Genomic DNA, 24669 nt, shown 5'->3' with positions numbered 1-24669 from the left:
CTAGGAACATTACATCCTTTAGCAAATCTTTCATTTTGTTGCTAATAAGCAGCCAAACAGACTGTGTTTTGTCTGCTCTGGAAGAGTTCCTAATGAGCAGTTAATGGGCCAAAACAAGCAGCAGGGGGAATAGAGAGAAAGTAGAAATCAGGATAAACCATAATTGGAAATTACCCTCTTAATAATCAAGAGTTGACAGGATCTGCTGATGGTATGTTTCTTTCTCCAAAATACTGTGAAGAAAGAAATGTATCTTCTCAGAAACAGAAGTTTCTTTAGTGTGACTAGCTCACAGGCTAGAGAACACACCAGATGGGTGGTAGGGCTGCTGGTGTTCTTTAACAGAGGCTTCCATGGTGGTCTTCCTACTCTGTGCTTGGATTATGAGTGGGCTGATGAAGTGTGTTTTTCCTTCCTATACTGGGCACAATCCACAAGTGGAAAACTTAAGACTTTCGATGTTCTTTTAGGACAAGCATCTCATTTTATACAACACTTAAGCCTATGTTCACCTGACAAAGTGCAAAGTCAAGATTGAAAGGCCTTGACTTGTCTTAAGTCAAGATGCTACTTTTGTTTCTTTCCCTCTTTTCCAATAACCAATTTTATAAGTTGCAGCAATAAAAAAATAAAATGACTGGTAAGCCTTCATTTTGATGACAAATAGATTTATGATCTTTGCAGGGAAAAGTTGTTTTCCTTTTTCATAAATGATTGAGGCACTACTGAAGTCCAACGCAATGAAAACAGCATGGTAGACTCATTTACTACAGATGTGCTAAATTGACGAGTCTCAAAACACTCATTTCTACAGAAGGAAATTCACACAGGCAACTGTGAGTCTCCCCAATACTATCCTTTAGTTATAGTCACATGACCTTGGAAAAACACCGAAACTGCGGAGTGAATATGCCAAGAATTCTTTAACTCCTTGGCCACATCAAAAAAGAAAAAAAAGAAAAAAAAGAAAGAACATTGTTTAGGAAAATCAGGCAGTTGCATAATGCTAGAAATCCCAGAATAAATATTTTTCTCAGTGGAAAAATCCAGCAGTCTTTAAAGGTAAGCCAAGAAACACCACGGTGCCATGATTTAAAAAAATAAAATAAAAATTACAAAAAAAGACCAATGGAAAGATGTCCTTATCCATTGTTGAAAATATTCCAGGGAATATGCTAGTATTTAAAGACTGTGTTACTATCTCTTAAGTAGTTTTTCTACTGCCACAGTAAGTTTCAGAAATAATTACTTAGAAATCATTTCACCTAATGACCAGTTTGGCCATTGTTACCTAATGTCATTGAACAGACCAGTTCCTTATAAAAACTATTATTCTGATTTCATATCATATATTCTACAGGGAGCCGAAATACAGAAAAATTTTCTGTATTCTTAAATACCAATGGCATGTGTAAACCTTGGGGCTTTATTTAAAGGGGATTCCTCAAGGGAAAGTTAATTTTGTTTTTATTTTGATGGCTACAAAACATTTCAATATTTATGACATTCTGATATTCAAAGTATGCATGTGAAATTTTTCTTATTCTTTGCAAATGCTAAAAAGTAGGAGATGATGAATTATGATCTGATACCTAATTGCTTACTAATAGCAATAGCAGATACCATTCAGCTTCATGGATTTGGGAGGTATACAACATTATTGTAATTCATTTCAACTCCTTTCATCATAAGATTCCATGAGGTTTTTATACAAGTCATGTATAAAGGGACATGTGGCTCTGAATCTGTTTTTTAAAAATGACTTCCTAATTAGAAGTGGAATAGCTTACAAAGTGGAGCTAGAATATGCATGTTTTATTACCTAATTCATACTCAGATTCTCCTTGCTCCTCATTATGTCTTCAGCGTCTCCATATCTACTAGGTCTATCTAGCATTTAAATGTGGTTAAGCTTCTCTCACTTAAAAATAACTTCTGTAATTTCAGTTTCATCTCTAGCTATTGCCCTCCTTTCTCTTTCAGGGCCAAATTTCTCCATTGAATTGTCTGAATATCTTGATTTCCTCACTGTCCACTCTCCTCAAGCACTGCAATCCTATTTCTGCATCCCCCGCATCAGATCAAATGGTTATATGCTGATGTTACCGATGATCTCCATATACTAAAGTATAGTGGTTATAATTTTATCTTTTTAGATTTTGGTACTAGTCAGTGTCTGTATTTGCAAATACCAGAAACTAATCCTGGATAATTTAAACAGAAAATTTACTGAAAAGGTACTGAGTAGCTCATAGGCAAATCCAGAAAGCCAGGTTCAGAAAATGCATAGAATTGAAGGAAGTTTAGGTAGCCAGAATTTGGATACTGCAGAGTGCATTACCGCAGCTTGCCAGACATGGACTCCAGTCACCCCTGGAACCTGAGTGCTATTGGGGTTACTGCCACTGCCACTAGAGTAGAATTCTCTATTATCCCTGCTTCTGCGTATCACTAACTCCCCAGCCAAAGGGCTAGCTGGACATGACTGATTGGTTAGGCCTAGGTCATAGGCCTGTGTCCTTGTTTCAAGGAGGAAATGGGAAGTGAAAATCTAGAATCTGACTTCTGTAGAAGGTGCCCTCCCCCCACCAAGACTCAAAAAGGGAGTAAACATAAACATTTATAAACACAAGATGGGGTTAAAATGCTGAGTAGCCAAAAAACCAAAAAAATAAAATTAATAAAACACATGTCCATCACAATCTCTCAGGATTATTAGATCTAGTTGATGACTTTTTCCTTGAAATATTTTTTTTCCTGAGTTTCTATGACATTACATTCTTTTTCTCCTATTACGATCACTCCATTTCAGTCTCCTTTGTAGTCTCCTCTTCCTTCTTTACCTGATTTCTAAATGATAGAAATCCTTACAGCTCAGTACCAGACCTTCTTTCCATCGTTTATTTAATATTTGTATTTTTCTTCATTTGTTTCCCCAAATCTATTCACTGTCGCTTCTCTATCTTGCTGTTTGTCCTGGGAATTTGACCTTCATGGACTGTTATCATCTGGGTTCCCTTGTCCTCTCTTCACTTTCAGTTGGGGCTGGCCAATGGGGTACATATCTCTAGGATATTAGAGGAGAAAGGAGTACTATATTTATTTCTTCCATTTCCTCCTGGCTTTGACATTCTGTCAGTGGCTAGGTTACGTTCAAATACAGCTCCTGTAAGGTGCCCCTTTTCCCACAGCTCCAGCCCTCAGCTTGGCTCTCGACTTGACATTATTTCTTTCCTTTAACCTTTCAGGTCTAAGGACAGTAACCACATCCTACTGTTGATAGTCTCTGGATTCTCCCAACATCCCTTACTGGCTGTCTTAACCCTTTCTTCATTTCTGTAAATATTTTTTTCAAAATTCAAAAGTAGAGTATTTCATCTACTTTCTAACATGACTCTGATTAAGTACATTTCTATATGCTGATGACTCTCACACTTATATCTGACATTTTCTCTGAGCTCTAGGCCAGAATATCTAATTGCCTAAATGTCATAACGTTACCCATAAAATTTGGGCTTCCTTCACTGTTTGCTTTTTTTCATGATGGGCAGTATAATGCACCAAGTTAGGAACTTGCACAAGTTAGAAATTTGGAAGTTATCCTTGACATCCCTCTCCTTCCCTTACCTCCCTTAACCAAATATCAAGTACTGTAAAAACTACCTCCAAAATACCACTAAATCCACCCACTTCTTTCCATTTCACTTCACTAGTCTAGTGCAAACCATGAAGATATGCAGCCTGAAATATTGCAATAAATAGTCTTCTTATTAGTTGCCTGTATCTATGCTTGCCCCTTTCAATCTATTTTCCATAATGAAGCCAGAGCGAGTCCTCTAAAAATGGAAAATTGGGATGATGTCCCTCCTAACCTCAACAGGGTACTAGTATCTTCAGATAATGTTCAATATCCTTAACGTGTCCTTCAACATTCACATGATGTGGCTCTTGTGTACTTCAATGGCATCAAACTGTATCAGCATACATCTTGTTCACTAAACTTTAGCCATAATTGCTAATGTTCTAGTTTTTCAAACACACTATGTTCTCCCTAACTTTGTATATGCTGTCATCTCTGCATAGAATGTTTCTTTCGGGCTTTCCTCACTCACAGTAATCATTCCTAATTTATTAACTCCTACTTATTCTTCAGTGTCATCTCTCTCTTTCTCCCTACCCTCTCATATGAAGCCACTTTACTGACATAAAGTAAATTGCAAAGTGCATAATTTGATAAGTCAGCATAAAAGATTTCACACATTTGTGAAACCATCATCACAATCAAGATAATATATCTGCTCCCTCCCCCAAAAGCGTTCCTTTGGTAAGCCCTCTTTCTCATACCTCTAGCACTCCCATCTACAGGATACCCCCGATTTGCTTTCTGTCACTACAGATTAGTTTGCAATTTTTAGGATTTTACATAAGTAGAATCATACAGTATGTGCCCTTTTTTGTCTCTTTTTCTTCACTCAGCATATATATTTTGAGATTCACTCATGCTATAGCATGTGTCAGTAGCTCATTCTTTTTATTGCAAACTAATATTTCATTGTACATACATACCACAATTTGTTTAGCCAGAGACCTCTTGAAGAACATTTGGGTTATTTCCAGTTTAGGGTTATTACAAAGATAAGTGCTATGAATATTCATGGACAAGTTTTTGTGCAGATACATGTTTTCATTTCTTTTGGCTAAGAGAGAAAGGCTGGGTCATATGATAAGTATGTTTAATGTTTTAAGACTGCAAATGTATAGGTAATTGATGTCTTAATGGTATCTGATCAATGAACATGGTGTATATGCCACTTATTTAGCTCTACTTTAACTTTTGTCAGAAATGTTTTATAGTTTTCAGCATATAGATTTGCACATTTTTGTGGTCATGTTATCACATTTTGGCACTATTGTCACTACTGTTTTTTAAATGTTACTTTCTGATTGTTCATTGTTAGTATATAGAAATACAATTGAAATTTGTATACTGATCTAACAACCTGCAACTCTGGTAAATTTACTTATTTTTTTCTTGTAGAGTCTTAAAGATTTTCTACATAGATGATAATGTTGTCTATGAATAGAGTTTTATTTCTTCCATTTTACTTGTTTTTATTACCCTCACTAGAACCTTACTTAATTGATTAGAACCTCCAGTACAGTGTTGAATTTGTCATACATATGTGAGATATCTGTAGAAATATGAGGCCTCAATGGTTAGTCTCACAAATACCTACACTGGAAATACTTTTTGGAGGAAGTACTGAAATAATAATAGAAACAAATTCAGGAGATTCTATAAGGGATATTGAAAGTAATAGTGATCAAATAGCTTGATTATTACTCAAAAAAGAAGCAATGTAAATAAAAAGAGAAAGTAAATGCATAAAAACTAAAAGTAAAAATCAAGGCAATATCAAAAAGTGATGAAGGCAAAGAGTAGTTTATAGAGACAAAGGGAAATGAGAGGACATAAAAGTGCTTGTTTTGTTAGAAATACAGATAGTGATACATTTAACAAATCAATACAGTTAATACATACCAACATATACATATTTGGTTCTTAAGTTCAGTGCAACTGGTACAAAACATCAATCAAAAAAGAAAGGGCAACTTTTATTTTATTTTTGAAAAATGTTTATTTATTTTTGAGAGAGAGACAGAGTACAAGTCGGGGGTGGGTAGAGAGAGGGAGACACAATCCCAAGCAGACTCCAGGCTCTGAGCTGTCAGCACAGAGCCCGACGTGGGGCTCGAACCCATGGACCGGGAGATCATGACTTGAGCGGAAGTCAGATGCTTAACCAACTGAGCCACCCAGGCACCCCAAGAAAGGGCAATTTTTAAACCAGCAAAAGAAAATTTAGTGTATAGAAATCAGGAAAGAAAAAAAAGAAGACAGAAAAGAAATAAGACAGTATAAGACAAGGAAAAGACAGAATTAAGATGGCAAATATTCTTAACGGAGAAATTTTAGATGCATTCTCTAAGATCTGTGCAGTAGAAGAATGTCCCCTATTGCTACTACTGTTTAACATAGTATTGAAGGTCCCTACCAACTTATGTGGAAGGAAAAAGAAGTGAATGTAAGGAAAGAGATCAATCTGCCATTATTTGAAGGTGGTATTATCTGTCTTAAAAATCCAATAGAAACAAAAGCAAATTATTAGAAATTAAAAAAAATCCAGTTGTACAGAATATAACCTGAATTAGTGACATTCTTTAAACAAGTAATAACTAACTAGAAAATAAAATAAAAAATAATACACAAAGTCTTTATTAAGAAGCAATACTCCATATTGATAAGAGCAAAGAATATGGAGTTAGGCTGTCTTTTAGCTATGAGACACTTGAAAGTGATAATCTCAGTGCCTCAGAATGTATGTAGGTATGTATGTATTTTTTTTAAACTGAGGTATAATTGACCTCAGTTTCTAGATGCATAAAATGAGGATCGTAATTGTATATATCTTATAAGATTGTAAAGATTAAGTGAGTTGATGTAGTCAAACACTTTATCATGGTACCTGGCACATAGTTAGCATTATATGAACTTTTGCTGTTATTATTATGGAAATATTTCATTATAGGACAATAGAAAATTATAAGAATAAATATTTCATCTATTTGATTAACTAAATGGTAAGTTATGAATTTTCTCCCAATAAAGCTATAAATTCAAGACAAACCCAATGACAATTCAAGTTTTTATTTTGTTTTTAGAGAAACCCAGCAAATCTAATCTCAAATGTATGGGGGTAGAAGTGTAAAGAAGGGGAACTTGCCCCATTAAATATGAGGACACATTGCAAAGCCATAGAATAAGAACAGTGTGACAATACAAACAGACCAGAACAATGTTTTTCTGTAGAAGGCAAGAGAGTAAATATTTTAGATTTTGTGAGGCCATTGGTCTTTGCTGCAGCTACTGAACTCTGCTTTGTAGTACCAAAGCTGCCTTCAATGTTCCAAAGGTGGCTTAAGATATTTGATGAACTCAAAACACAGTTGGGTTGTGTAGTCCCTAAAATTGTGCTTCTTTATGGTTCTTATTTATAAACTTTTATATGTGCAAAAAATGGCATATATTATATATGAGTTATTAGATATAAAATATGCAAGAGAATGTACTCATTGACATTCCCTGGAGATCATAAACATAACTCCAAAACAACTATTAAAGCAGTGATTGGCTAATCTGAGACAGTATCAAAACTAAGAAAGCTAAAATACATATGGTCTAGCAAAAAGACACTTATAAATAAGAAACAAAAAGTAAAGAGATATTCATTCTACTCACAGGAAGTCCCTGTTTTCCTGGTAGCCCAACTTTTCCAGAGTTTCCTGAAATGCCATCGGCTCCATGGTATCCTTGCATGCCTTTTGGCCCAGGTAGGCCTGGAAGACCCTTGGTAATTAAATTACATGGATTATAGACACATGCTGTACAAATGTTTAAATGACAATTACCTTTGGGAGGGGGATGTTTACATTTTTAATACCCTGCCCCAGGATAATTTTTCCTGTTTCCTGAATTCCTTTTTGGATTCCACAGATCAGGTAACTCTTTAAAAGTTCCCTAAACAGAAATGCCACCAAGCTAACTAAAATGTGCTGTGTAAGCTTTTCAGCTTTAGTGTAATTCTCTGATACTTTTCATTGTACTGGCCCATGCTTTACCCAGCTATGGTGAAAAGTCAGCTATATGCATCTGTCAACATAGGAAACAGCTATCATTTACTATCTGCAAAACCTCATGCCATATTATTTTCTCAAGAAACAAATTACAGTTCTTCTTGTTATCATTTTGAAATAGATGATTATATGACTGAATAAAGGTCTGAACATTTTTTTTCTACTCTTGGGTAAGTGGATATTACCTATATGAATCTCTGGTCTGAATGTGCTTATATTTTGTGTTCATTTTCTCTTCTTTTTTGAGCCAACACAGGCCACCCAAAGTAGACATCTCGCCCTTGGCTGGGGAAAACCAGCAGGAAGTAAGTCTCTGCTAATAAGCCAGTCAACACATATTTGCCTGCCTAGAGGAAGCTGATGGCTAAGGTAAAATCAATCTTTATTCTGTGATGAAATGATTTAAAACATTCTTTTCTAAGACTTTCTGTTCTACTTGCCAGGGAACTGAGAGGCTGAGTCCTTCCATTACAATCCAGCTTAGGCTTTTTATTCATGCTTGAAGATCTCTGACCTTTCTCACCAATCATTTAGTTATATTTCCAGTTCCCTGTTTTCAGTGGTTCATGATCAGAGAGTAGCATGAGTCAACAGAGAGAGCTCCATAACACCGGAAAATAGCATCCTTCAATTGCTGAGACTTGTATTTGTACAGCAAGCTTGGTTTTGAACTCATGGTCATATTTTGTTCCCTCTGTGTTCCAGCATGGGCTTAAATTATTTTTTGAAGACAAGCTGATTTATCCAACACTTGTCATAATTGGCCCCAAACCTTTCTGCTTGCTGAAGTTGCCAATTCTATTTAGAAAAACAAGAAAGATGAAAAGGGTCTATTACTTACAGGAATCCCAGGTTTCCCAGCAGGGCCAGGAGTGCCTTTTTTCCCTTTAGGACCCTAAAAATGTGAAGCACAGCTGTAATTAATTGTAATAAACTTAATTAAACTGAAGGCATAGAAAAGAACCCTGAGACCTGGATGCCACAGCACGTAATGCCACTAACTAGCTGTATATCATTGAGATTGTCATTTAACCTCCCTGGGAGTCATTTTCTTTATCTGAAAATGAGAGTTTGACCAGATAATCTATAAATTTCCATCTAGCTCCAAATTCTATGGTGTAAAAATTTAAATACTGGCTCTAAAAGGGAACTAAATATTATTTAATAAATGTCCACCTTTTCAGACAGAGCCTTTGTCTTCCTATTGAAAGTGGCAAAGTGATTTATTAATTCAGTAAACATTTACCAAGTTTTACATATCAGGTACTCTGTGCTCTGTTGGGAATGCAAAGTCAAAGTTACTGATCTCAAGGCACTCACAGTGTAGTAAGGGACATGAACCAATAGCCTAAAATGTGCTTATCTGGAAGCATAGACAAGAACATACTTGTGAATCAAAGAAAAGATATTTATTTCCCACGGAACTCTTTGTTTTTCCATGTGGGAGATGTTTTAAATCATAATTGATTCAGCAGTAACTGGTCTGCCAGGATAGTTAGGAATTTTGCCCTTGCAAATCATGCCATTATTGTGATGATATCCTAAAATTATTTTAAAAAGAAAAATGTGGAAAAGAGTGACCTAGTTCACAAATAAGAAAAAGAAGCATATTGTCATTACCAGACACATTTCTCAGAAGTCACAAACAGGATAATTCCACCAAAACGGGATGTTAAGTTATTCAAATTTCAGATAAATTGTGCCAAAGATTCAATTTGAGAACAACAAAGTAAGTAATTTCATAACATATTACATCTTCTGAAAATGAACTTAATATTTTAAGAAGAAACAGTATATGTAGTAATAGAAAAAAAGGGCATTTTGTATAAGAGATAAAAATCTAACTTTGTTAGAATTTGATAATGGGAAGCTATATGGAACAAGAGTTCTACCTCCAACTTGGAGAACTACTTTACTTGACTTAAAAGGTCACTAATATAAAGTCTTTCTAAGGGTGAGGAAACCAGAAAATGAAACAGTAGATGATCTGATTTAAGTTGAAGGAGAAGAAATTTCTGGAACATATGCTCTCTAAAATAAAATATACCTTTTAGGACACAATAAAGAAATAAAACTACAAGATTTTAAATACTGAAAAAATTGTGATTTCAGTTATCTCTAATAGCACTAATTAAATAGTATATGAACTATGATAATATTCAAATATGTTAGCCAGAGTATTTTTTCCTTCACAGTATTTCTTTTTATGCAAAGTGATAGACCTGCTCTAGATTTTAGATTTTCAAAATAGACTTTCCCTTAGCTTATGGATTTCAACATAGTCTTCTGAAACTCATGGTGAGGTAATAATTTTAGAAGGATATAATATTTTGAGAAGAATACATTTTTAAAAAGAAAGCCTAATTTTTATTTTTTATTAAATTTTATAACTTTTCCCCCAATGTTTATTTATTTTTGAGAGAGAGAGAGCATGAGAAGGGAAGGGGCAGAGAGAGAGGGAGACAGAGAATCTGAAACAGGCTCTGTGCTGTCAGCGCAAAGCCTGACATGAGGCTGGAACCCACAAACCGTGAGATCAGGGCCCCAGCTAAAGTTGGATGTTCAACCGAAAAAAAATGATTTTTAAATATGAAAACTCTATATTTGAGTATCAAAAACCAAGGTGACAAAGGAGTCCAGTCATACAATTTATGCCATAAAGAACAGATTTAGAATTATAATAGTATAAGAGAAAAATTTTTCTACTTAAGGGGATATAAATATCTTCAAGTTGGTGGAAGGTAAAAACAAAAGCATAAGAGAAGCAAGATTGTTTGACACTGACAGGAATCTCTGAGAAGGGCCCTTTATACCTCACTCTGCCCTCAAGTCCTGGTGTGGGGGAAGCAATAATACCCTCAGATAAGTATGGGAATTTGGGCACAGAGACTATGGCTAGGGAGACTAAAGTCCTCATTCAGAAGTCCACATGAACTGCACTGAGTGTCAGCAGTAGAGTAGAAATTTCTACATTGGGATGTCTAGGCTGGTGGGCTTGAGAAAGTCTGAGTCCCACGAGCACCCAGCATGGTATGGGGATTAGCAGAATACATTTCCACGTGGCCAAGAACAGAAACAGATAGCTCTTAAAGGCCTATATAAAAGAGACTTTGTACCTTTTCTGTACACAGAAAATAGCTATACATGCCAGCATGGATTAAAGAACTTCTGCAAGGAGGGCCAAGGTAGATGTCAACATGGTGGGATGATGGCTACTAAGGACCTAAATGGATGATGTGCATTTCAGTGTATACTGGTGTAAATAAATGACTGAAGACCAAACTCACCTTCCATTCCTCTTCCCCACCACTGCCACCCAGAATGTAACTGCAGACTTGACAAGAGAATGAATAGGAAAACTCTAAATCAAACGCAGGATATTTGTATGGATGGAGTTAAAGACAGTTAATTGACTAGAATGTTCTATCAATTAGGTTTCTACCACCAGGCAGGATGGGCACTCAGGATGGATGTTAAGTTCCATCATAAAGAACATAAACAAAATTATATTTTTAGTATACCTGAGTTTGTGACTTAAGGTTCAGACATACTATGCATGTAAGTAATGGCTTTACTCCAAATGCTTACATAACAAAATAAAAACAAAGAGATTCACATATCATGACAGACTGATTACATTTTGGGATGACCATTATGTTGGGGATTATTTCAGAAAAGCTAAATGTTGTGCACTGAAATCTACATGTATGGGTCTGTTATCATGAAAACTAGGATGTTAATCAGACCTGGATGGGCATCAGGAAGCAGCTTCCAATAGAATAACACAAAAGAAAAAGTATGACTATAAAAATTATTTTTGAAGTATACTTTGCTACTTGTAATAGGACAATTGTGGTAAAATCTGCCTATTGAAGACAAAAAGTATTTAACAAATAACAAAACTGTAGTGTCTGCTGTTTCGAGATGTTCAAATCAGGAAAGATTTCCTTATTACAATTATTGTCATCCTACTAAAAGGAAGTAGGCCAGCTAGAAAAGCCATAGTCTAACAGTGGAGATTTTAAATGTATAAAGATCAATAAAGTGTAGAACACTGATACTTTAAAAAAACTGTACATTAAAAAAAAAATCTCAAAATAGAATTGTTGGCTTATAACTAAATTAAGAGCCAGGTATTACTAAACATTAATCCTACAGAGAGGTAGTCTCTTTTTTGTAGGAAATTATAGATTTGGGCCAAAGACAAAGATAATATGTTGTTATATGAGGTGTTGGTACATGACTGAGTTGTTATCATAAGAAGGAAAAGAAAGTCACTCTTCAACTAATACCCAGAACTCAACTATAGTAAAGCTAGAAGTATTCTAATGCTACTTTCAAACTTAACTTACTCATGTTATTCTATTTAAATATTAAGTACCTCATAAATCAATAAATAGACTTTACTGTTTTAAATGAATCTGATTTCAAATAGGCCATCATGTTTTTCAAAGCTAAGGCAGACAAAAGAAAAAGCACAATTTTATGCTCACTCTAAAGACTACAAATAAAAATCGTTTGCCTTTCCTATTTGATAGTGGACATTTTAAAAATGTGTCATCATAGTCCAAAACCCGTTATTTAAATGAAGTTGAAGGATAGTTACCTCAATACTTAGCTAGTTCTAACTTTGTTAGGACAGATTTACAATACAAACACAGATTTAGAGTTAGGCAATAATTATACTCTTTCTCTCTCTTCTTTTTTTTCTCTAACCAAGAAATTTCAATTCACTAAAATCTGGAATTTTGTTTTGGAAGAAAAATAAGATTTTGGCTTGAGTCTTAGTCTTGGAAAGCCATTATAGGACAGTTCACTACATTTAAATTACAAAAGTCTTTTTGAAAATGTAGTGGTTCTGCTATTGGATTTGACTTGTTCTTTCTCTCTACTGTGTCATGAATGAGAGCCCAATGAATAAGTTAGATGGTTAAGTAAAATTAATCATAAAGGATTTCAAAGTAATAGCAGGCTTTTGTATAATATTGGGAGTCAAGAAATAAAGTTTCTATTGTTAGTTCTGTTAACTAATTCTGTGATCTTCGGTAACTCAATCTGTCTGAGGCTTAAATTTCTTCATCTGTAAAATGAGAGGGTGGTCCAGATGATTTTAAAGGGCCATTTCTAAATCTAAAAAACAAATTTAAAGCTTTGCAAAAACAAGAAGACAGTAATTGGACAGGATCCACCTGACCACTGAAGGTGTCCCTAGTGAATAATACATGGTCAATGATTATTCTTGTAGCAATTATTACTATTTTAAATTCTTTTTTAAAAATGTTTATTTATTTTTGACAGAGAGAGAGAGAGAGAGAGCACAAGCAGGGGCAGAACAGAGAGAAGGAGACACAGAATCTGAAGCAGGTTCCAGGCTCCCAGCTGTCAGCAAAGAGCCCGAAGCAGGGCTTGAACTCACCTATTGCAAGATCATGAACTTGAACTCACAAACCTGAGATCATGACCTGAGCTGAAGTCAGACGCTTAACCGACTGAGCCATGCAGGAGCGCCTAAGAGGCTTTTTAATGTAACCTTGAACTGTATGTCAGCATTGGCCAAGGCAGGAAAGAACTAATTCCCTTGAATTAAACAGAATTTAAACCATGGCTTCTCAGAATCTTTTGGCTCTGATACCCAGGGTAAGTTGACCACATAGGCTGGATATGTAGTTGTTTAGTAAGAATATATGATTTTCACTGGCATAATTTTAACAGATACTAATAAATACCAAAACATTTCTTCTTCCTGAGATATGTCAAAAAAGAAAAAGAAAATACTAAGAATATGAAAGTACTAATTCTAAGAGATGAGAAATTTTGGGATCAAACCTTGGGGGAGCATTTGCATCCTTAGGCACTTAATGCAAGTCACAAGAAGGCAGTAGCAATATTCTAGGTTCCTAGCTGTTTCCACTCCTTTTTCCAATTTTGGTGTTAAAAATTCTAAGCGGGGGAGGAGGGGTGCTTGGGTGGCTCAGATGGTTAAGCGTCCGACTCTTGGTTTCAGCTCAGGTCATAATCTCATGGTTCGTGAGTTCAAGCCCTGCTTCTGGCTACATGCTGATAGCTTAGAACCTGCTTGGGATTCTCTCTCCTCTCTCTGCTCTTCCCCTATTCACACACACATGTGCTCTCTCTCTCTCAAAATAAATAAATAAACTTTTAAAAAATTCTAAGTGAATGAGACAATTATCTTCTCTCTGTGGTTTTCTCTTGTTAAGGCTTGCCTTTCATGGGATATTTTTATTTTTTATTTATTAGTTTTTATTTATTAAGGAACCTGACAAAGAGTTATTAGGTAGATGTCAAGACCATTCAAAAATGGCTTTAAGGTGAGTGAACACCTATGTAAAATCAGATTCAACTCAATTTTATTACTCCTTTAAGTAGGAAGCACAAAGTATGGGTGAAGATTGCTTAACAAATTAGGAGAAATGTGGTTTCAAATTCATTACTTTTTATCCATTCTCACCTAATTTATTATTAAAATTACACTAAAATTTTTTTAAGAATTCTATTTAAAATCAATAGCATGTGAAATCAGAATGCCATGAAATGCAGGATAGCAGTAAACTGATGGTACAAATCACAAAGCAAGTTATAAGGCAACAACCTTCAGTAAGTTTGAGGCAACATCTATCAGTGCACAGGGAAAGAGACTACATCCAATAAGCTAATACATTTTTAGTTTGTTTGATAACAGATAACTGACTTATGGAAAAAAAAAAGTGTTTTAAACCAATTGTGAGTCTGTGTCACATAGTCAAACTATTTCTCCCCCTACTCTACTACAACAACTAAGTAGGTTTGACTGATAGGGTTTCACTTTGCAATGCTGGTCTTAAGGCCTATTGGTACTTCTGCTTGAAATCCCAAGGAAAGAGGAGTAGTTTGGGACAACCTTAAGCAATTTTTACCAGAAGGCTGCTGGTAAAGGGAAATGTGGATGGCAGTCAAAACACATGAACTTAATCAATAATCTTGTTTTAGCACAATTATTGACAAATACTCTGATTAGAGGCCTACAGTGATCCTTGCTCTGGAAGGGTGAATGATCATTTAAGTTATGATAAACGGCAGCTCCTATGTCCCTGCTCTCTCAAACCAACAGTAAGTTTCAAATTATCTTAAATAATTTCAACTTACTTCAGATCCTCTCTCTCCTTTTAGTCCTTGTTCACCCTGGTCACCTGGCTCACCCTTTAATAAGAAACCAAACAGAAATCACATAAAAAACAGACACCAAATAAGATATATTAACATTATTTTTTTTCATTGCCAGAATCACAAAGAACGTTCTCAAAACATACTGGGGGCCCTTGTTGTCCAGTAGCACCTCTTGGTCCTGGTATACCCATGTGGCCCTAGGAATAGAAAAGATTATATTATTAGAGTAAATAGAGACATGCAACTCAGAGAATAGGGTAGTATCACTTAAAATGGTAGCAAAATGTTACAAAATTCAATTTAAATATCAAAAATTATGATTCTTTTTCAGAAATATTACAGATCATAATAGCCACTGGATATTATGACAATTGAGAAAGCCTGTAAAGTTTTGTTTTGTTTTGTACATAGGTCAACATAGTAGGTTGAATGGTAGTACACCTAAAGATCTCTATGCCCTAAACCCCACAGACTGTGAATATGATCTTTTTTGGAAAAAGGGTCTTTGCAGATATCATTAAGTTAATGATCTTAAAAAGAGATTATCCTGAATGGCCTATGACAAGTACCCTTAGAAGAGAGAGATAGATACAAACAACAAAGAAGAGGGCCATGTGAAGGCATAGGCAGAAACTGGAGCTATGCAGCCACAAGGAGCATTGTCAGCCATCAGAAGCTAGAAGAGGAAAGGAAGAATTCTCTTTTAGAAACTGCAGAGGGAGCAAGGTCTGTTAACACCATCGTTTCAGATTTCTGGTATTTAGAACTGGGAGAGAATAAATTTCTGTTGTTTGAAACCGCCCAGTTTATAATAATTCTGGTCAGGAAACTAAGACAGTAAATAACCAAAGAAATAAAAAGTTTGAGAACAAATTTCCTTTTTCAGCCTATTCCTATTGTAGAAGTGTACTATGGTCTCCATTTTTACAAACTAAGTTCATACCACTTGGATAAATTTAGTATTGAAAATTGGGAGTCATTAATGTATATAATGCCAAGACACATCAAGTGACTTTGATATTCAGCAGTCTGTCATAACCCTAGTTCTCCTAGGAAGGAATGCTGACCTACCACATTTCCCTTTTCAAGTGTGTAAATAGAAACTAGCAACAACAAGGGCATGTCAGATTATGCATAAAGAATTCTGCATGCAGTCTCATTCTTCCCCTTCCCTACCATCCTTTTCACTTTAGAATTTCTTTCCTCCTACTCTGTGTATTACAGAAAGAATGCCATAGAAAAAACAGTTAGTAGGCACATCTCCTTTTTCTGGACTAGGAGAAATAAGGATTGCCTATATAGACTAATGATATTTATCTCACAGAAAGATCAGTTTAAGCTCTCTTTGTTTGCATTCTTTGAGGCAACTGTTTGTGGTTTTAAGACTCAACCTCCTGATTAAAAAAAAAAAAAGAATTATTTAACAGAGTGAACATTGCCAAGAGACAAAGACTGTTTGGAAGGCTTTCTATAGAACGTGGCCATAACTAAAGAGAATACCATTACCACACATGGCCTTACTAGCAAAACATGAGCAGAGTCAACAATAACAGAATCAGGTCAGTCAAGAGGAAATGTGGTGTAAGTATATATGACTATTATAAGTCATTGATGAAGCAGAATTCAGGAGAGAAGTGATTGGTGAAAAGATGAAGTTACACAACGTAGTGAGAGTGAACAGATGAGCAAACTATAAAACTCAAGATCATGATGGCCAGTTGTGACTTTGCCACCATTTTTGTCTGTGTTTTATAAAGACCTTTTTAGAATGGTCATAGAATAGCCAATAGCTTCTCCTGGTTTTGTGAAGTCTGGATACAAATCTCACTAAAAACAAACTTGCTTTCTAGAAGTTTCACTGTAATTCCTCTAGTTCTGTCTATTTCAATAAAAATTGAGAAAGGCCATTTTCTGCAATGTTAAAAGTTAAATATGATGTAGTAAATATTATTATAAAGTTATGTAGGCAAGGTTATGGGAAGTGATTGACTTTGATGTGATGATAAGCTGAATCTTGAAGGATGAGTGTTCCAGGCAGTAAAGTAAAAAGAAGATATTCTGACAGAGTGGATAGCATGGGGGAATAAATGAAGATTTATCTGACAGAACATGTTAAGTGGAGAATGGATTTGAGAGGGCTATGACTAGGGATAGGGAGTCTCGTTTGGAAGCTATTACAATAATTCAGACAAAAATGATGAAACCTAAACTAAAGTAGGGCAAAATGGCTAGATTCCAGAGCTATCTAAGGTCAAAAGAAATGGCCAATTAAATTTGAGAGATGAGAGGAGAGAGAAAGGAGAGGAGGGAGAGAACAAGAGAGATAAAGAGACAGAAAGAAACAAAAGGAGAGAAATAGAGAGCAACAGACACACAGAGAGAGCAATAGACAGAGGGGGACAGAGAGATACAGAGATGGACAGAAAGATAGAGAGAAGGACTATTCATTTATTGGCTTGAACACCTTAATGTCTGATGGTAGCATTCACTGAATTGAAGACATAGAAAGAATATGATCAAGTTTGGGGAGGATGATAAAACTGACCAAACCAAAGTGAAATGGAGTTTGAGCTAGAACATAATTTATTCCATGTATTTATAGGACTTCATCTCACACAAATTTAGTCTGATTTAATCTTGGGTATCTGTATATTTCTGCTCATATTTTTAAAAAGCAGATGTTGACAGTATAATATGCTTATTCCCACTATATTTTCTGTCTTTCTCAAGCCTTACATGAATTTATCTCGACCTTTGGGATGTATAGTTTTCTGGATGACAACTATAATTTACTATATCTGTTTTTATGCTGATTAAATGTTCTTATTATATGTCTTCTACATGTGATGTCCACAGAGGCAAGTACTGTATCTGGGGTATCCAGTATTATACTTATGTCTTCTAGCTCTGTTCCTGGCCCATGGCAGACACTCAAATATATGATGAGTGGACAGAGATTTTATTATGCATGACACATAAGATCTGTCATGTATAATGATTCCTAATAAGTACTAAGTACTTACTAATAAGTATTTATTGATGATGATGAGCAAGACACATGACTTTTGTAATTCTCAGTTTCTTCAAGAGGAAAAAAGAACAAAGGATGGTGAACAAGATTTTAAAAAATTTCTAATTGTTCACAGCAAAATGGAAGCAAATCTACATTATCATTCAATTTTTTTAATCCCAAAAGATAACTGTGAGCTCACTACAATTGTAAGAACATTTGTAAATATAAAAATGTTTTTAAAAAGATTGGTGATAATCATTCAGTCATAGAAAGGCATGGAGTACTAAAACTTTCTACAACATCAATTACAATATAATACATTATATTAAGTGAAATGAAGCCAGACACAAAAAGCTATATATTATACAATTCCATTTATATGAAATATCCAGAAGAGATAACTCAATAGAGTCAGAAAGCAGAGTAATGGTTGCCAAAGCCTGGGAGAAATACAGACTGACTGCTTAATGGGTATGGGGCTTCCTTTCTAGGGTAATGTAAATGTTCTGGAATTATGTAGTGTGTGATGGTTGTACAATATTGGGAATGTACTAATATCTTTGAATTGTACACTTTAAAATTGTTAAAATGGTAAATTTTATATTATGTATATTTTAGTACAATTAAAAGAAGGGTTGACGATAATGTTAATCATTAGTTTACCACAGTGAAATGATAGTATATACACTTTAAAATGATAGAAAAACAAACATTTGAAAATTTCACCTGAGGCTACAACAGAATAATCTAACTATAAATAAAGCACAGTTCCCCTGTATGAATCAAACCTGTGCTTGGAAAACCTGGCAGGGGACAGTGTGGAGATTTCATGGCTTTCAGATGTCTAAGCAATAAAATTATTATGGCTGCCTGGTTCATGATGGCTTGTTTAGAATAAAACCACCAACAAATTACAAAATGACCTCTAAAGACTAAGGACATAGGATAGAATAAGACATAAAGGAAGATGTGGATCAAACTAATTCATGAAATATTGACAACTGAAAACATAATCAGGAATATTTGTGGAATAAGGAAGGAGAAATTGGTTCCACAGTGAGCCCAGGAAGAAGTTCTCTGATGAAGGATTTCTGAATAAGGTGTGACTATTCAGAATAAGACAGGCAGGGTTTCTCTTCTGCTAGCCAGATGAAGAGATTATTTTCTTCTTCCAAAAGAATATTTATCTGTTTGTTTGCCAGTAAATTTGCTAGTTTAGCAACCAAATATTTCATAGTTGGTAGAGGCCAAAAGAAGATATTGCAAGAACTTGATTTTCCTGAGAATGTGTGAAGTTATGCACAGAAAAGGCTAAGGAAGGGGTTTTCCAAAATGGCGCAGCAGCATAGAAGTTCTCAGCTTGTCTCATTGCTGAAGTGCAGCTAGATCAGCACCAAACCATTTTGAACACCTAGGAAATTGATCCGATGATTAACACAACAATCTGCATAACTTGAGCCACAGAACTCAGCAGGTACACGGTGCGAAGAGGTGAACTGGGGGAGAAAAAGTTGTAGAGGGTAAGGAGGTGTTTTTCTGGACAGAGAACAGAGAAAGGAAAAGGGGGAGAGTACAGCACACTAGGATCATGCAGGAAAAGCACTCCCCCCAAAAGTAGCTGGAAAGTGTGGAAACACTGACAAGGGACTGAACAAGAAATCTGTTCTTAAAAACCACTGCTGGGGAGAAAGGGGAGGGTTACAATACCATTAGGAATCTATAAACAGTGGAGCACAGATTTGGAAGTTCTGGAGCTCAATACCTGGCAGTGCTCTTGTTTTGAGTAAATCCCCAGGAGCAGAGGGCGAGGTTCAAGGGATCTGTGGGCCACAAGGGGAGAAGGGGTTCCCCTGCTTTGAGTGCATTTGGTAGAGGCCATATGGCCTCCCCACAGGCAAAGTTCCCAGTGGACTCTGGAGAGCAGCCTCATTTGCTGATATTGGGACAAAGACACCAGAGTGCAGTGAAACCTGGCTCTGGCTGTATGTTGTGATTTGCCATAATCTCTGAACCTCCGCTGCTGCACCACTGCATGAACACATTCTGGTGCAAGCTGGCCATTGCTCAGTGAGACATTCCCCCAGAGGGTCAGAGTGGGTCCAACCTGCAGGGTTCTCTGAAATGAGGGGTTTGGAAACACATCCCCATCTGAGATAAAACTCAGGAGGGAGGTGCTGCCTAACAGGCTGATGACTTGGACATGGACAGGGTATAAGTGGGGAATGGACAGAAGCCTGAGACAAAGGAGGGGTTCTTGATTGTGGATCGGTGAGAGCACAAAATTTCTGTGCTAAAAACTAGGAAGTTAGGTGAAGCCATTTCCACTGCCCCTGCCCATGCACATGGTCATGCACGCCACACCAATCCACCCCAGTAAGCTGAGCAGTGCCACCTAACGAAGAATGGAGCTGTTACAACAAGTCCCACCCAACTGTGACCTCCAAGTGCAGTCCCCTAGAAGACCAGCGCAAGTCACTCCATGTGCTTAGTATATGGACTATAGAGTGCTTCATAGTTTGAGTTCTAGGAGAAACTGGATGTAACTTCATTCAGGTTTCATTCTGTTTCCTGGTTTATCTATTCTTTTTTTTTGCTTCTGTGTTTGTTTAAATTGTTTTTCCCCTTCTCCTTTCTTTTCTTTTTCTTGGATAGAGAAAGAGAAAAAATTACTTTTATTTTCTTTTTAAAAAAATATGTTTAAGTCTTTTTACTATGTTTTTATTTTTTTGTAAATCTTTTTATTCTATTCCACTTTCTTCATTTCATTTTATTCTACTTTATTATATACACGTTTTTTATGTTTTTAAACTTTTCTTACTATTTTTTTCATTTTCTTTCCTATTGTTTCTCTATTATATCAAAAATTTTCAACAACCACCAAAACACACCTAGGATCTAGCTTCCTTTATTTATGTATTTTTTTGTTTCTCATTTTCTCATTTTTATTTTTTACTTTATTAATTCTTTTTCTTCCTCCAAAGTGACAAAACTAAGGAATTCACCCCAAAAGACAGAACAGGAAGAATTGATAGCCAAGGGTTTAATGAACAGAGATATAAGAAAGATGTCTGAACTAGAATTTAGAACGATGATAATAAGAATACTAGCTGGGGTTGAAAAAAGCATAGAATCCCTTTCTGCGGAGATAAAAGAAGTAAAATCTAGTCAGGACAAAATTAAAAAGTTTATAACCAAGATGGAATCTCAGATGGATGCCACAACAGCAAGGATGGATGAAGCAGAGCAGCGAATCAGCGATATAGAAGAGAAAATTATGGAGAATAATAAAGCAAAAAAAAAGAAAAAAAAGAAAAAAAGAAAAAAAGAAAAAGGGAAGCTAATGCAAAAAAGCGTGGTACAAGAATTAGAGAACACAGTGACTTACTAAAAAGGAATAACATCCAAATCATAGGAGTCCAAGAAGATGAAGAGAGAGAAAAAGGGGTAGAAGGTTTATGTGAGAATATTCTAGCAGAAAACTTTCCTAATCTGGGGAAAGGCACAGAAATCAAAATCCAAGAAGCATAGAGAACTCCCATTAGATTCAATAAAAACCAACCATCAATAAAGCATATCATAATCGAAATCACAAAATACACAAACAAGAAAAGAATTATGAAAGCAAGGGAAAAAAAGTCCTTCACCTATAAGGGAAGACAGATCAGGTTCACAGCAGACCTATCCACAGAAACGTGGCAGGCCAGAAAGGAGTGGCAGGATGTATTCAACGTGGTAAGTTGACAAAATATGCAGCCAAGAACTCTTTATCCAGCAAGGCTGTCATTCAAAATAGAAGGAGGGATAAAGGGCTTCTCAGACAAACGAAAACTAAAGGAGTTAACTAAGTTGACAAAATATGCAGCCAAGAACTCTTTATCCAGCAAGGCTGTCATTCAAAATAGAAGGAGGGATAAAGGGCTTCTCAGACAAATGAAAACTAAAGGAGTTAACTAAACTAAACCAGCCCTGAAAGAAAATTTAAGGGGGACTCTCTGAGGGGAGAAAAGATGACACAAAACAAAAAAGGCCAAAAGCAACAAAGATTAGAAAGGACCAGAGAACATCACCAGAAACTCCAACTCTACAGGCAACACAATGGCACTAAATTCATATCTTTCACTATTCACTCTAAATGTCAATGGACTAAACGCTCCAATCAAAAGATATAGGATATCAGAATGGATAAGAAAATAAGATCCATCTATATGTCATTTACAAGAGTTTTAGACCTTCAGATTGAAAGTAAAGAGATGGAGAACTATCTATCATGCTAATGGTCACCAAAAGAAAGCTGTGGTACCCATACTTATATCAGACAAACTAGATTTTAAAATAAAGACTAACAAGAGATGAAGAAAAGCATTATATCATAATGGGTCTATACATCAAGAAGATCTAACAGTTGGAAACACTTATGCTCCCAATGTGAAAACACTCAAATATATAAATCAATTAATCACAAACATAAAGAAACTCATTGATGATAATACCATAATAGTAGAGGACTTCAACACCCCACTTACAACAATGGAAAGATCATCTAAGCAGAAAATCAACAAGGAGACAATGGCTCTGAATGACACACTGGACTGGATAGACTTAACAGATATATTCAGAACATTTCATCCTAAAGCAGCAGAATACATATTCTTCTTGAGTGCATATGGAACATTCTCCAGATCAGATCACATACTGGGACACAACTCAGCCTTCAACAAGAACAAAAAATCAAGATCATACCGTGATCATATATTCAGACTGATCATATATTCAGACCACAATGCTATGAAACTCAAAATCAACCACAAGAAAAAAATTGGAAAGACCACGAATACCTGAAGATTAAAGAACATTCTACTAATGAATGAATGGGTTAACCATGAAATTAAAGAGGAGAATAAAAAGTACATGGAAGTCAATGAAAATGATAACATGACAGCCCAAAACCTCTGGGATGCAGAAAAGGCAGTCATAAGAGGGAACTACATAGAAATCCAGGTGTTCCTAAGGAAGCTAGATCTCAGATAAACAACCTAACCTTACACCTTAAAGAGCTGGAAAAAGAACAGCAAATAAGGCCTGAAAACAGCAGAAGATGGGAAATAATAAAGATTAAAGCAGAAATCAATGATATAGAAATTAAAAAAAAAGTAGAACATATCAATGAAACCAGGAGCTGATTTTTTTTAAAATTTTTTTTAACGTTTTATTTATTTTTGAGACAGGGAGAGACAGAGCATGAACAGGGGAGGAGCAGAGAGAGGGAGACACAGAATCTGAAATAGGGTCCAGGCTCCGAGCTGTCAGCACAGAGCCCGACGCGGGGCTTGAACTCACAGACTGCGAGATCATGACTGAAGTCAGCCACTTAACTGACTGAGCCACCCAGGCGCCCCCAGGAGCTGATTTTTTGAGAGAATTAACAAAATTGATGAACTCCTAGCCAGTTTGATCAAGAAGAAAAAGGAAAGGACCCAAATAAATAAAATCACGAATGAAAGAAGGGAGATCACAACCAACATTGCAGAAATACAAATAATAATAAGAGAATATTATGAGCAATTATATGCCAATAAATTGGACAATATGGAAGAAATGGACAAATTCCTAGAAACATATAAACTACCAAAACTGAAACATGAAGAAATAGAAAATTTGAACAGACTTATAATCAGGAAAGAAATAGAATCAGTAATCAAAAATCTCCCCCCACCCTCCCAAAAAGGAGTCCAGGGCTAAATGGCTTTCCAGGGGAAAGCCTGGAATTTTACCTGGAAACATTTAAAGAAGAAGAGATAATGCCTATTCTTTTGAAACTGTTGCAAAAACTAGAAATGGAAAGAAAACTTACAAACTCATTCTATGAGTCCAGCATTACCCTGATTCCAAAGCCAGACAAAGACCCCACTAGAAAGGAGAGCTACAGACCAATTTCCCTCATGAACACTGATGCAAAAATTCTCAACAAAGATACTAGCCAACTGGATCAAACAATACATTAAATTAATTATTCACCATGATCAAGTGGGATTTATTCCTGGGATGCAGGGATGGCTCAATATCCACAAATCAATCAATGTGATACATCACATTAATAAAAGAAAGAATAAGAACCACATGATCCTCGGGGCATCTGGGTGGCTCAGTTGGTTGAGCGTCTGACTTCGGTTCAGGTCATGGTCTAGTGGTCTGTGAGTTCGAGCCCCGCGTCAGGATCTGTGCTGACAGCTCAGAGCCTGGAGCTGCTTCGGATTCTGTGTCTCCTTCTCTCTCTGCCCCTCCCCTGCTCATGCTCTGTCTCTCTCTGTCTCAAAAATAAACATTTAAAAAAAAAGAACCACATGATCCTCTCAATAGATGTAGACAAATCATTTGACAAAATACAACATCCTTTCTTGATAAAAGCCCTCAAGACAGCAGGGATAGAAGGATCATACCTCAAGATCATAAAAGCCATGTATGAAAGACCCACCATTAATATCATCCTCAATGGGGAAAAATTGAGAGCTTTCCCTCTAAGGTCAGGAACATGACAAGTATGTCCACTCTTACCACTGTTTTTCAACATAGTGTTGGAAGTCCTAGCCTCAGCAATGAGAAAACACAAAGAAATAAAAGGCATCCAAATAGGCAAGGAGGAAATCAAATTGTCACTTTTTGCAGATGACATGATACCCTATGTGGAAAACCCAAAAGATTCCACCAAAAAACTGCTAGAATTGATCCATGAATTCAGCAAAGTCACAGGATATAAAATCAATGTACAGAAATTGGCTGCATTTCTATACATCAATAAT

The 24669-nt window shown here is 35.9% G+C and overlaps 1 protein-coding gene across 1 annotated transcript in view; it reads right to left on the bottom strand.

Annotated features, from left to right (window-relative positions):
* COL24A1 (collagen type XXIV alpha 1 chain) overlaps nt 1–24669 on the bottom strand; it is a 390296-nt gene that overhangs the window by 56590 nt on the left and 309037 nt on the right. The window contains exons 45-48 of the mRNA XM_049618486.1: nt 15003–15056; nt 14839–14892; nt 8537–8590; nt 7301–7408 (exon numbers count right to left, since the gene is read on the bottom strand). Of these exons, the coding sequence (XP_049474443.1) occupies nt 7301–7408; nt 8537–8590; nt 14839–14892; nt 15003–15056 (270 nt within the window). The remainder of the gene's footprint in view (nt 1–7300; nt 7409–8536; nt 8591–14838; nt 14893–15002; nt 15057–24669) is intronic.

Source organism: Panthera uncia, assembly GCF_023721935.1.
Source record: "Panthera uncia isolate 11264 chromosome C1 unlocalized genomic scaffold, Puncia_PCG_1.0 HiC_scaffold_4, whole genome shotgun sequence".
Lineage (NCBI taxonomy): Eukaryota > Metazoa > Chordata > Mammalia > Carnivora > Felidae > Panthera > Panthera uncia.
The sequence above is the reverse complement of the archived record's forward strand: the minus strand, read 5'-3'. Positions and strand labels throughout refer to the sequence as shown.